General features: G+C 41.7%; 1 protein-coding gene across 3 annotated transcripts in view; it reads right to left on the reverse strand.

Moving 5' to 3' along the window:
- The window catches only part of MINDY2 (MINDY lysine 48 deubiquitinase 2), a 32,627-nt gene extending 19,572 nt beyond the window's left edge, over positions 1–13,055 (reverse strand). For 2 of the 3 annotated variants that reach the window (XR_015806483.1, XM_088172484.1), the window contains exons 1-3: positions 12,377–13,055; positions 4,705–4,762; positions 2,401–2,465 (exon numbers count right to left, since the gene is read on the reverse strand). Coding sequence is in view for 2 of the 3 variants with exons in the window: in XM_088172484.1 (XP_088028610.1) it covers positions 2,401–2,465; positions 4,705–4,762; positions 12,377–13,036 (783 nt within the window). In the remaining variant the exon portion in view is untranslated. The remainder of the gene's footprint in view (positions 1–2,400; positions 2,466–4,704; positions 4,763–12,376) is intronic. The other variant, XM_014874036.2, reaches the window with a different exon arrangement.
- Positions 13,056–14,192: the final 1,137 nt, after the last annotated feature.

Genomic DNA, 14,192 nt, shown 5'->3' on the forward strand with positions numbered 1-14,192 from the left:
TCAAAATAAAGAAAAAATTTAAAGGGTAAATTACCTAAACAAATGTTTCGATGCACATTCACCTTACACATTGTGCCAGAAGATGTATGAAATATAAGAACCTCCCTCCAATCACATCTATTTCTTTTTTACACCCATAAACTACTTTTAGGCAGTTCTGATTGCTCTAGGTCTATTTCCAGAAGTCACAAGCTAAATGTTTGCAAGAAAACTGAATTATAAGGGAATCTTCGAGGGACTTTTCTTGAGGTTTCTTGTCCCCTTTTAAGCCTTCCCTTACAAGTCAGGCTGAAGTACTTGTCACTACATAATGAACAGTAAGATCTACACAGACCCATTTGCCACCTCTAAAATTTCAGGGTTCAGTACTTAGTATCAGAATCTTAATTGTTCACCACGTTTTTCTTTAATAAAAAAACATTTGCTGTCTTATTTTGGGCATACCTTTCAATGGCCTGTAGATGCTACTGCAGAAAAAAGTCATGAAAGTAGCACTTATTATAGTAGTGATTCCAATGGAATCCTAAGGAGAATTATCAAGCTATGAAGTTCCAATCATGGAAAAGAAAGATAAGCAAATGTGCTTTGTGAGACAGTTATCTTGAACCAGCAGATAAAAAAACTTCCTGACATGCAGGAAAACAAATTTTCCACTAAGTGAGAAAAGCCCACAGAGTACGGTCGGAAAGTCTGTACAAAAGATTTGGGGAAACTGAGGCACTTTGCTGTTTGTCTGGGGGTTTTTGGGTTTTGCAACATTCTGTTGCTTAAGAGGAATTCAGGCTTACAACAATGGGAAAGTAGCATGACAAAGACCAGAAATACAGATTAGACAGGAGATGGAGACAGCAAAGATTCAGAGACTAAAATTACTGATGGTTAAAGGCAGTTGCTTCTGTTGTCTTCTGATCAGATTCTGCATTTGAGCACGGCTGCTATAAATGAGAGTTTTAATGTTTGTAGCCCTTTAACTGCTCTGTTCTGTCAGGTTTCCATGATCAGGAATAGAACAGCTCCCACTATCTTACTACATGTTGCTTCATCTTACTGACAACTTTGCTGTATCACATGGTTTAGAATTTAGCAAGATTTTGAAGTAATTCTCAAGACTGGCTTCAGCTTTTATTATTTTAAAAGCAAACCAAACCACCTTAACAAGTGCCTGTCATTAGTAAGGATCAGATATCAAATAAAAAAACCTGAGATGTTTTGAAAGAAATTCTGCCATAATCTTTGCTAAATGAATAAGAAGTCCATAGTAAGTCAGCACTATCCATCCACAAATTCAGACCATACATCTACAGACAATAGCTGCATTTATTTTGCAATGTTTACTTTGCAAACAAAGCAGGATTACATCAAACAGACCAGAAAACCACAGAAGATTCTCACTAGAATTTCAACATTATCACTTCTACTTCAGCTATTTCCGTACCTTCAAAGCAACTTAGAAGACTTCTAGAACAGAAGGCTTCTTTGAAATTACACAGTTAAAACCTTACTAGGTATGTGACATTTATGTAGTAAACCTATATATTTGAACAAAAGACATATATAGAGGTTGTACTTTTACCAGGCATAATAGTTTTCATCACCCTCCTGAAAGTTGATGATAGCTATAACCTTCTACAGCATGGAATTGTGTGGGGAAAAATAGCCAATTTTGTTATTACAAAAGTAATTTCTATAATCTGATACAAACCAATCTCAAGTTACTCGATTTGGTTTTCAACACTGAATGAGAACAAGAAAAAATGACCTAAGAATAAACAGAACTACCTCAAACTCTTACATCTGTTAAAAAATCCAAATTTGCTTTTCCGTAAGTAACCAAAAAAACAGCTATGAGTACAGACAGAGCTTGGAAAATATATACTAAATCAATAATTTTTAAAACTAATAGCATTAAAGACTTCTGTGATGACATATAAATAGTGGCCAGTGCAAATAATATTGCCTTTCATAACATGGCATCAACCTCTTTTTGTCCATCATGATTAAGAACACAGATCTCTCTTACTCAGTTTACATCCTCAGAGAGACTCTGGCAGGCACCACAGAACAGAGCAACTGAAGGACATGTAACAGAAGACTTCAAAATGCAATCACCCTGTTACATACTTTTATTAGTACCTTTGTGTTACAGTTTCTCATTAAAACCCATTTTACTTCATTACAGTCATAACAGGGGGGAAAAATTGTCTTGTGTTAATAGATACTGAGATTTTCTTCACTAATAGCACATATGTAAAATTATTACTCTACATCAAGAAAAAAATCAAGCTACAAACAATGGTCTGTATGCTTCCTGTTTTTAACAAGGTGAAAAACTCTGTGTGAGAAATGTAGTTTTAAGTTTCCTCAGACATAAGCAACTGTGTTTTAGGAGCAGCTCCTTACCTGCTCATAATTAAGTCGCTGAATTTCAGATATCTCTTTAGGTTTTGCGTCAAGAATGTAGTCTCCTGAAAGAAAGCAAAAATGAAATTAAATTTATTCCACAATCAAAGCTTCAACATTTCTATGAATATTTCTGACTGAAGCTGACTGATAATAAATACCACAACTGAAGTTTTCTACCGAAATAATGAATGCACATTGTTTTATAACTTGAATTACAATTATGGACTAAAATATGAATATTAAAAACTTAGTAAGATCATATTAAGAAATAATATTCAAATGGCCAACACTTTTGTTAAAGCAACATTTCATAATCTCTTGGGTATTATACCAATCTCTTCATTATTCAAAAGCTGACCTCCCTCTGTGCCTCAGCTTAAAAATATAAAAAGGTCAAACTGTTCACAGTAAGGTATGTAATTCTGTACACAATTTGAAAAGGCAATCACTTATCTTGATTGATACTGTGAATGTTTTGCCACGTTTTATACACCAGTAATTCTATAAAACTTGTTGTGCTGGTTTTGACTGCAGTTAACTTTCTTGGCAGTGGCTGGTGTGGGGCTGTGCTCTGGATTTGTGCTGCACACAGGGCTGATAACACAGAGATGTTTTTGTTATTGCCCAGCAGGGTCACACACAGCCAAGGCCCTTCCTGCTTTTCACAGGGCCACGCTGGTGAGGGTGCACAGGGGGCTGTGAGGGGACACAGCCAGCACAGGTGACCCCACTGAGCACAGGTGACCCCACTGAGCACAGGGATGCTCCAGACCACCTGACATCATGCCCAGTATATAAGGTAGGGGGAAGGAGGAGGAAGGGGGGCACATTTGGGGTGATGCCACTTGTCTTCCCAAGTCACCACTGCAGGTGACATGGCCCTGCCCTCCTTGGGAGGGCTGAACACCTGCCTGCCTCTGAAAAGCAGTGAATTCATTCCCTCTTTTGCTCTGCTTTCCCTATACTGAGTCTTTAACTCAACCCATCGATTTTCTGGCTTTTACCCTTCCCATTCTCTACCTGATCTCACTGGTGGGGGAATGAGCAAGGTGCTGCCTAGGCTTAAACCACAACACTTGTATTCCATCTGTGTCTACAACACAAAGGTAATAAATTAGTCAATAGTTAATCAAAGCACTGAGTTTCAAGATTTGTAACATCTTTAGAGCCTAGTGTTCACTTTCCAGATTTTTTTTTCAATGCTTTTGTACTTATTCCCTTTCTCCATTACTAAACTCAGAAAAATATCATTATAGGTTTCCTAATTTACACTCTTTTTTAACTTGAAGTGGTTGAAGGCTGTTTTGTTGTTTTCGGCTTTTTTTCAGCTGTAGAACAACTGTAACTGCTAATCCTGTTGAGTGAATAGGAACCTAAATAATTTGAACACAATTTTATTATTCAATTTAATAAGACAATTCCAGAAGCTAAAATAAGCCTTCAAGAAAGACTACACATCTAGACAACTGAAATCATGCAGTGACTTCAGACAGTATTGTGTCATCAAGGCAATTATAAGAAATGTTTAGACACATGGAACGAGATTTCTTTTTTTTGGGCGGGAAAATTATGCAGGTACCTTTTTTCTTCAACCAGAAGAGTCAGCAATTTGCTTCTGAAAAGAACAAGCTATGTTCTTTACAAGCAGATAAAAAGAAAATATAGTAAGGGTTTTTTTCTCCCGCTTAAGAAAAATCAAACCTAGTCTATTAAGTTCCAACATTTTATGTTTGTCAGGCTACAAGGGAAGGAAAAGTGGTACATACACCTTAAGTACTATCAAAACTACACTTTTAACGCCTGGATCATCAGGGGTATTAAAGTCCCAGCTCTGTCAGATGCAAAGAGCTGCAGTTCTGCTGAACAATGAATACAATACCAGATGAGTGTTTGCAAATGAGACCCCAATCACTGTGAGGATTACATTAATTTTTCTTGTTATTTTAATTGGGTCATACTTCCAAGGATTAGAGTTACTATAGACAATTAAAGACAGAAATGACTTACTACATTCTGTCAACTCTAATAGAACAACACTGTAAGAGACGAAGAATTTTAAATATCAATGTGTTCGTGCACTAAGCCATACCAACAGCATCAACTAGACCTATCACTTTGGAAAGCAGTGCAGAAAACTTCTAAAAACAGTTAAGGAAAAGCATGAGTAACTGAATACTGTAAGCAGTTTTCTTGAATCACATAAAAAGCTGAATAGAATAGTAAATAAATAAAACAGTTCTGTGTTACTAAGCACTACAAAGTACAACATACAAATGAAAGTGATTTATTGCAATTACTAACCTAAGTACTCCATCAGCTGTTCAGCCGTTATGATTTCCATCATTGGTGGCAGTTTAATCTGTCAAAGTAAGAAGTACATTCTCTTTAAAACACCAAAACACTACAATTTTAAAAGCATGGTATTTCTAGACAGAAGACTTCTGATTACATTTCCCTCGCCAGTTTATAAGGCCATTAGCATACTAGACCTCTACTAAATAGCAGCTACAAGAACAGATTAAAAAGGCGTTTTGGTTTTTAGACAAACCACATGCACACAGCACTTTCTTCCTCCTGCACATCTCTGCATAGTGCTCCCTTCCCACCAAAACGCTTCTCCAGCATCCCACTCCACAGGAGCTCTCAGCACTCACTGCAGTGGCTCAACTACAGGCACTCAGAATTAACAGACTGGGAACTGTTAAGAAAACTTCATTTCCTCAAATCTTTGACTCCCTACCTTCATTAAAATCCTTAACTGAGTATTAGCTCAAAAAGTTCCTGCATACAGACAGTCTCTAAAGGATCTAGTGTCAGTAGCTGCTGGGACAGGAAAGTCAAAGACTTGTGCAGTTATAAGGAAATGACCTCCCAGCCTCTCATCCCACGTTCACATTCCAAGGGTTTGGTTTAATTCCACACAGAGCAGACCAGACACAGAACTCTGTGGTGAAGATTCCATTCCCCTCTTCCCTGATCTGTTCCCACCATCAGCACCTGCTAAAACCAGCCACCTTGGCAGAGCTAAAAGCTTCCTGCATTCTCATCTCTTCCAGCATCCCGGGTAAATGTTTTGGTTGAACACTTCCATTTACTGCAGGAAGAAGTGCAACAGCCAAAGCACAAACACATACAAGGACATGCTTCTGACAATCTGAAGAAATACCACAGGAAAACAGGCTTTAAACATAGTACACTCAATTTTTCTCTGCATAAATGTGAATTTTATTTTTCTAGGGTTTGGGGTTCATTTGTCTTAGGGGTTGATTTTTAAGCTCTCTTCAGTTTTTAATTTTCTCATCCTATCACCCTCCAACATCTTGCCATTCAAAGTCTAGAAAAGGTATTTATTATTAGGAATTTTTAAATCAAGTTCCTCAATACTCATCACTGTTTCCCTTGACACATATAAAAAGACATGACGTGAGATGTTAACTCATGTTTGAGATTTAATAGGGTCCATCTACTTTTCTGGTTGTGGAAAAGAAGTAGAAAGCCAGGAGATGGAAGAGTAATACACATAAAGCCTTTGATGCAGCACCCCAAACTCAAATATATAGTATAGCAACACACTACTTTGTTCACATTGTGATGGAGAGGGTTTTCAGTATGAAAACAGAGCTATTTTAATAACTTTGCAAGGAAAATGAGGTGTGATTGGGCTACATCTGTCTTATCAATTTTAATTATATTTGACAAAAGGTAAATGTGTTAAAATACATGAGTGCATAAGAAGTTTCATTAAATTTGGAAGAAGAAAGAGACCCAAGTTAATATGGCTTTGTTATTTATACTCTAAGAAATACGTCCCTGCTTGGGTTAGAGTTGGCATATGCCACACATTGATCAACCCAGAGATAGTGGGCATATAAAGAAGCTGGTAGTACTGGGATCTGGGAAAGGAATTAAAGAAGAAAAATCAGGCATGCATGCATGGCACATGTTTTTTTTTTTTAAATATTAAATGAATGACAAGTGATTGTAACTTCCAGAACTTAGCTTTTCCCAAAACTAATGCTCAATAGCCTAAATGCTTTCATACTTTTTGATCCTGTTCACAATATTCATACTGAGTATTCACATAGTGTATTGAGCCATGTAAACAATAGGACTAGAAGTTAAAAAAGTTGCTTCTTAAACTCCCAGTTGGGACTGGCAGCATTCATGTCTTAGCAAACACTAGCTGTGCACACCCCTGAGCCAGGGCTCATCCCAGCTCCTAAGGCACAGAGCAGCATCACCTCCACCAGCCCTGCCTGAAGTGCTACAGCACAGATGTGCCAGTGCAATATGAAGGAACTCTGCTCCCTCAACTGCTCCCTCAACTGTTAACTGGGCTTCTGTAATGCTTCTTTCAGGACTGAAGTTAGCTCTTTTTATTATTTATTTAAACCATTGGTATCAGCTCAGCCAGCCTTGTTTGGGGGTTTCTGTTCTGCACCACATTTGGAACCTTTAGAAGCAAGCTTACATGACAAACACCAACTCTAAAGCACAATTACATGGCTTATCTATATTTGAGCTCCATGTACAAATAGCACAACATATTATGTACATCACTGGTTCACAAATGGAACTTTCCCTCACAAATGTAAAGCTAACCGTTTATTTTTTTACTGCAGAAAAAGTAAAGTGGTTTTACTCGTATCTCAGGGATCTCTCGAAGCTGGATATTTTAGCAAGCTAAATTAACTGCTTGATTAAATGCTGAGCAAAGTTAATTGGTTAAATGGCATAATTTTAGGGCTGACATGTGTAGTGGGACCTTGATCACACCTTTAAAGTGCTTTAAAGGCTAACAGGGTTCCAACACAGTTTTAAGTACTTCTAAACGGAGCTGACTTAAGGATGTAGAGAGAAGATGACATTTCCCAGCTGTTCAGAGCTTCATTGCAAGCACTTAAGTAAGCAACAGGAAACGTACAGTGAAGAGGAAATGGGAGAGAAAAATACCTTGGAACTTAAGGGAGAGCAAAACATCATACAGAACCACAGTCATTATCCAGATAAATCAGAAGAAAACAATGTAAGAAATGGCAGCAGAAGCTGCTGCTGTCTATCACAATCTATTATTTTGAGGGACACATTTTCTCAATAGGTTTCAATGTTCAGTTGCTAGATTTTACATCAATTCCACATTTTAGGCTAAAATGTATTTCCTCAACTCCCACCCATTTCCTGTACCCCTCTACCACAGTTTCCTGGTCTTTTGCCCTGATGGCTCTTTCTAACTCTAGGTACATTTTACTTCCTACACTCAGGAGTGGGAAACTTAGTCCTTCTCACACAACTACAGCATGACATACAGTTGAGGCATATTTTAATTAAAAGAAGAGTGGTAAACAAATTGTCATATGGAACAGATTGTCTAATAAAACTTACACAGTTCCTATAAATTAGACTACAAACCCCAAAACTACATAATACTAATTTTTCACCATATTCTTCCACACTACAGAAGGGCTTAAAAAAAATTAAGTGATATAGTCATGCACAGAGGATAACACTTCTGAAAATACTATGAATATCAAAAGGGTCCAAGAAAATTTCTAATGGCTTATATAATAAGTCTTATATAAGACTTAAAGTCTCAAAATATGTTTATCTAAAACATGCAACTCCTCTGAACAGAGTGTTCCAGAGAGGTAAGGGTAGCTTCAAGCAGCTTTGACAAAAACCAATTAATATTCTCTGCAGATCAGTGCCGCTGGCCTGGCAGGAGCAGCTTCATGAAGCTGTCACAGGACAGCGAGTGCTGCCACTGCAGGTCCTCAGCGTGTCCCCCTCCTCCAGGCTCCCTCAGCCGCTCGGAGCGAGCTTGTTCTGAGCCGGGGCACAGCTCCAGGTGCGATCCGCGGGCTCACCGCATCCCACAGGTGCCGGAGGAAGGGAGGCTGCCAAGGCCCGGCCGAGCAATCTGTGCCAAGCCCGGCCATACGGGCGGCCAGCTCAGCCACAGGGCCAGCAGAGGCGAGGGAAGGGAAGGGCCAGCAGAGGCGAGGCGAGGGAAGGGCCAGCAGAGGCGAGGCGAGGGAAGGGCCAGCAGAGGCGAGGGAAGGGAAGGGCCAGCAGAGGCGAGGGAAGGGAAGGGCCAGCCCGCAGAGCCGGCACCGCCACTGCGGCCTCGCACACACGGAGCGCCCGGCAGCGGGAGCTGCCTGCGCTCAGCTCCTCTGGAAAACTCCATTTCTATCAAAACCTACAACTAAGAATTTCTAACCAAAATTTTTTACTCTATCTCTTCTCTGCACATCAGTTTGGATACATCTAAGCAAGAAATGGTTACATAACGTTTACTTACGTAATTGTTATGATACCTAAATAGGTAATTCATAGACTTCTAAAAGTTACCAAAGTTTTAGTAAAACTAGGTGTGTAGGGAACACAGCCTCTTCCATCTCTTGAGAGGATTATGGCACAAAAAACTTTCAAAGACATTTCCAAATATGCAACTGGCATTGTTCTCCTACATAAGGACAAGATATTCCACACTTTTAAAGACAACATTAATAATATTTATACTCAAATTGTATAATGTTTTCTCTTTGGTTATTTTATGTTTCAAAATCTTCCCTGGACACTTCAGATATGTAATTTATGTGCAACATGTTAAGGCTCACAAAGTTCTTCAGCAAGAAGACATCACATCCTACCTAGGAAACAGAGCAGAATCACATGGCACCCTCACTAAGCTTTTAGCATCTGATGATTCCCACATTCCCCCCGACCCAAATTATATTTCATGAAATGCCAGAAGTTACCAAAGTGTTGCATGAACTACATCACATCTTTGAACTACATCACAAAAGGCACTTAAAGCCAACTTTGCACTGCTAACCTTAATCACAGTGAGCCACAGGCCTCAGAAAAAACTGAGCAATCTCCAGATTTAAATAAGCTTAAAAACAGTGTGCTACACTATTCTACGTCAGAGACACAACTCATGCTTGTACATACACTTAAAAATGTTTGTTTCAATCTCTACTTCTGCTTAATTTCCATAACATAAGTCTAAGTGGTTATGACACTGTTTTGCACAACACCTGTTTTGCACAACAGCTACTTTTACAAGTTGGTGTCATAGTGCTTTTGTTTTTCTTCTTAGAACGTTTCTGTAACACTCCTTTAGCAGAAATCTTAGCTCTCCCTCCTACAGGCTCAACTGCAAGTTACACTTAGACAGGGAGACTGCAAAAACACTTCAAAAGAAAAGTAATTTCATAGTTTTAATATTTAAAATACAGCTTCTGCAATCTGCCACCTCAAAGTTTTATGTATCCTTTGAAAGTAGTGGATAAAAGAGAGATAGCAGTTTTATCACAAGCTTAGTTCCAAAACCAGGTATTTTCAAAATGGAATTTGAACAGTCACAGTGGGTGCTACTATTTCAGAATTTCCAAAACCCCAACTGCCAAACTAGTACTGCACTTAAGTTGGTTGAGACCAGACCTATCCACGGGATGACCAGAACTCTCAATCCTGTCAGGACAGAGTTCTGAGAAGGAAAGATGATGGCTGCTAGAGGGAAGAGAACCCCCAGTGTAACTGTTTAACTTCTTATTCCCTGCTGTGATTTCTATTTTCCCTCCTGATCTCCTTCCCATGCCCTTTTTCCCCATTTCATGTGACTTCTTTTCACCTATTATGTACTATGGTATTCTCACTCTGCTTTTACCTATTTTCATCTTTCAGTCTGCCTTCTTGTTCCCAAATTATAATTACTCAATCCAGTCTAGTGTTCATCTTGGTCTAGGAGGAGTGAGAGGGTGGACGCCTTCACATGCAGCAAGCCACTGTCAGTGACGTACAGATAAGCTGCCACCCCAACCACTGTCAACATGGTTCTTGACTATGAACTGGGGAAAATAAAGGCCAATTTGTAGAGGCAGTAATTAGGAAAATGAATTACAAGCGTCTACAACATATAACCAACTAACAGGAAAACCTCAAACCTATAAATAAGAACTCGTGATGACAGTTTCACCAGTTTAGCTGCCTGTCTGCAACTCATGTAAATTTTGCTAAGGTTTTACATAGACAGAATTATAGAAAACTTCCTGTAATCTGAGCAATAAGAAACAGTAGGGCACTCCCAAGGGGTGTTTTGGTTTTTGCCTATTTATAAAACTGAGTATTGTCTTAATTCTCACTAATGTAATATTTGATCCCAGATGAATGTCAGTTAAAATTCTGGTTGGAGAGCAGCAGCAGAGGGAAAAGGAAGAATGTTAAGGAACAAAACCTCCAAAAACTTGAATTCTAACAACAGGACCAGTGCCGTCTCATTTACATCTTTCATTAAACCAAAGATTTAAAAGGAAGATCCTGTAACTAGTCGTTTCTTTTAAAATGCTCCCCCAAATGATAAGGAATGGCAAGTTTTTCAAGTCATCCCTAGACACTAAGGAGGGAGCACAGAAAGCAAGTGTTCAATGCTGAAGCCTGTGACAACCTCCACACTCTGTTGAGGATAGCAGAACCTACATAAGGCAATACCTTAAAGTCATACACAACTTCCCTCTACTGCTTTTACTGATGCTTAAATATCAACATCACTGTAACCCAGAGTTTTCCTCCTGATGTCTGAGATATTCTGCTAAAAAAAAATCCATAGAAATTGTTACTCAACCAAGAGCGTTAATCTTCTGCAGTTACCTGCATCTAAACAAATTTCTTCTAACAACATATTTCCATTTTGACCTTTTCTTAAGCCACCTGTCACACTGCGAACAACCTCTTACTCTTCCAATACCAAATTTCTTCCTCTTGCTACTACAACATAAAAGTTATTCCTGTAAAGTTTTCCTATTTCAGGACTCCATCCTATCAGCTCTTCAATCTTCCAGGGCTGAATTGCCAGCATTTCCTGAGACGTGCCCCTCATACTTGTTTTGCAATGCACACAACCTTAGAGCTTTCTTCCAACAGATACTCCTTTCACATAGAAATGTTAATAACTACATTATGCCTTAGAATTTAATTACTTAAAAGATTGGGTAAAAAAAGTTATTTTAAGACTAAGGGAAGTCCACATCCACAATGGCTAAAGAGCAGAAGAACTTGCAGGTCTCAAAGCTGTACTTGATCACCATCTGATTTATTCATTAATTTTAAATACAATCTATACTGCATAAGTGTATGAATGTGTCCCCATTAACTCAGGCAGTTACTTGTACAAATCCACATTTTGTACAATTCTGCATTTCATACAACTCTACATACACTTCATTATATGAAACTAACCTATTTTCCAAAAATATCACCTATGTGCTCACTGCTATAAATAGTAATCTTTACTTACTAGAAACCTGTACACATCTGCAAACTATTACATATGATATATTGTTCAAGTTAGTAAACATCATCTAGATATTATATTTCAGTTTTAAGACAACAACGAAGTAAGCCTATATGACAGCAGCATCTAAGTAGTGTATTGGCAACATACTGCACAGCTGTGTTTATTTTCCAAGTTCTGTATGTCAGACATGTGCTTAACAGCAGAAATAAGCCTGTGTATTTCTTGAAAGAAGCATAGAAAGGTTTGGGTTCAAAGAGACCTGAAAGACCATCAAGTTCCAAGCCCTCTGCCATGGGCAGGGACACCTTTTACTAGACCACGTTGTCCAGAGACCCAACCAACCTGGCCTTGGACAGTGGCAGGGATGGGGCATCCAGAGGCTCCCGGACAACCTGCGCCAGTGCTTCATCACCCTCACGGGGAAGAATTTTTTCCTCGTATCTAAACTTGCCCTCTGCTAGTTTAAAGCCATTCTCCCTTGTCCTATCACCACAGAAGTTCCTCTCCAGCGTTCTCTATAATGTCCTTGTCCTAAACAGCACAAACTTCCCGCGGTGCCCTCACGCCGCGGCGGCTCAGGAGCCCGAACGCTGCCGGCGCCACACGAGCCGCCCGCGCTGGCCGAGCGGCACCGCCCGCCCGGCCCCGCCATGGCGCCCGCCCGCCCGCTACCTTCCAGGCCAGGAGCAGCACGTTCATGATGGCCAGCAACGGGCAGGGGCCGTTCTCGTTCTGGGTGATGACAGGCGTGTTCTCCTCCTTCCAGCGGACCCACTTGATGTGATAGACCGACTGCCCCGGGAAGCGCTCCTTGGAAGCGGAGAGGAGCTGGGAGCCCGCCGCCGGCCTGTCCCCTTCGGTCTCCGGGGCCGGGCCCCCCGAGGAGGCCCCCGCCACCACCGCCTCGTCGGCGTCGCTGTTGAGCTCGGAGCTGCTCGGGCAGCAGGAGTGCAGGTTGGAGAAGGACTCCAGCGAGTCCAGGCTGCGGGACTCCTCCCCCGGCGGGCTGGGAGCGCCGCTGCTCCCGGAGCCGGCTCCCGCGGGACCGCTCTCCGAGGCGGGCGCCGCTCCGGGACTCTCCGGCACCGCCAGCCCCGAGCCCTCCGCCGCCGCACCGCCCTCCGCGGCCCGGGAGGGGGACGCGGTCTGAGGGGTCGCGGCGGGAGCGGGGGACGGAGGAGGAGAAGGGCTGCGCCGCCCGCCGCCCTCCTCGGCCTCCCTGCAGCCGCTCTCGCCCGCCGCCGCCTCTCCCAGGTGGAGCCGGCTGGCAGCGCCCCCGCCGCCCGTCTGCAGCGAGCCCGGGGGCGGCGGGGGCTGCGCCAGGCTCTCCATGCCCGGCCCGGCCGCTCCGCTCTCTATTGGCACCGCAGCGGCTGCGCCTCCGCCCGCAACGCCCGCGACGCCATCACAGCAGCGGCGCCAGCCCCGCCCCGCCGGGGACGTGCGGGCGGGGGGGGAGCGGCCGCGGGTCACGGCGGGGCCCGGCGCGGGGGGGCCCGGGGCGGGGCGGGCAGCGGGAAGGGGAGGGAAACAGGTGAGTCCGGCTCTCCCAAGAGTGCTCGGTGCTTTTCCTTGCGGTTTCTTAGACAGTCATACTATAAAAAAATACGGCTATGGTGAGTATAATAGATAACTTGAACAATTTGGTTGAATAGGCTAATTGAAAGAGAGGAAATTTAAGTTACACATGAAGACGACATTCTTTACTGTGAGGGTGCTGAGGTACTGACCCAGGTTGCATAGAGAGGCTGCAGATGTCCCATCCCTGGAAGCATTCAAGTCCAGCTTGAGCAACCTGGTCTAGTGGGAGGCGTCCCTGTCCATAGCAGGGGACTGGAACGAAATGTTCCTTAAGTTCCATTCCAACCCCTTAACATTCTATGATTCTGTAAGAATTATTGTGGGTGTATTACTCAGACTTTACCCCAATGAACCTCTCCTCTCCCTACAAAAATCTTCAGCTTTTAATCACAATTTTAAAATAGTCCTGGGATGATAAGGATTTATCCTCTCATTTTATTCTCAGCAGCTCTCTAATTTGAGCTCCATAAACATTTGCATGCATAAACTTCTGCAGCCTTACCTGAGGTACGTTCAGCGTAATTTTACATTCTCTGTGCATTTCCGTAACACCTTTTCTTACCTCTATCAGTGTTCAGAGGGAAGCTTTTATTCTGACACAGCAATAGGAATGGAAAAGCACAAATATGAAGGGCTGACAGTAAACTGGGAAACTTGGCACAAGTTCTAATATAAAAAATAAATTTTTGAGATGGCACAGTTGGTGGAAGTATTAGCATAAGGACAAACAAGAGAGGAAACATTGTGTTCAGATGTCTCACATTTGTATTTCCACGGGAGGATTTTCCTGTACCCTCGAATTGTTAAGGTTGTTCAAGACCGTCTCAGAATGACAAGTCCCTGTTCACTGGGGCCACTGCATCACTTCACAATATGTAGAGCATCGGGAGAAGTCGGTGGCCTAAAA

Source organism: Sturnus vulgaris, chromosome 13, assembly GCF_052056855.1.
Source record: "Sturnus vulgaris isolate bStuVul1 chromosome 13, bStuVul1.hap1, whole genome shotgun sequence".
Lineage (NCBI taxonomy): Eukaryota > Metazoa > Chordata > Aves > Passeriformes > Sturnidae > Sturnus > Sturnus vulgaris.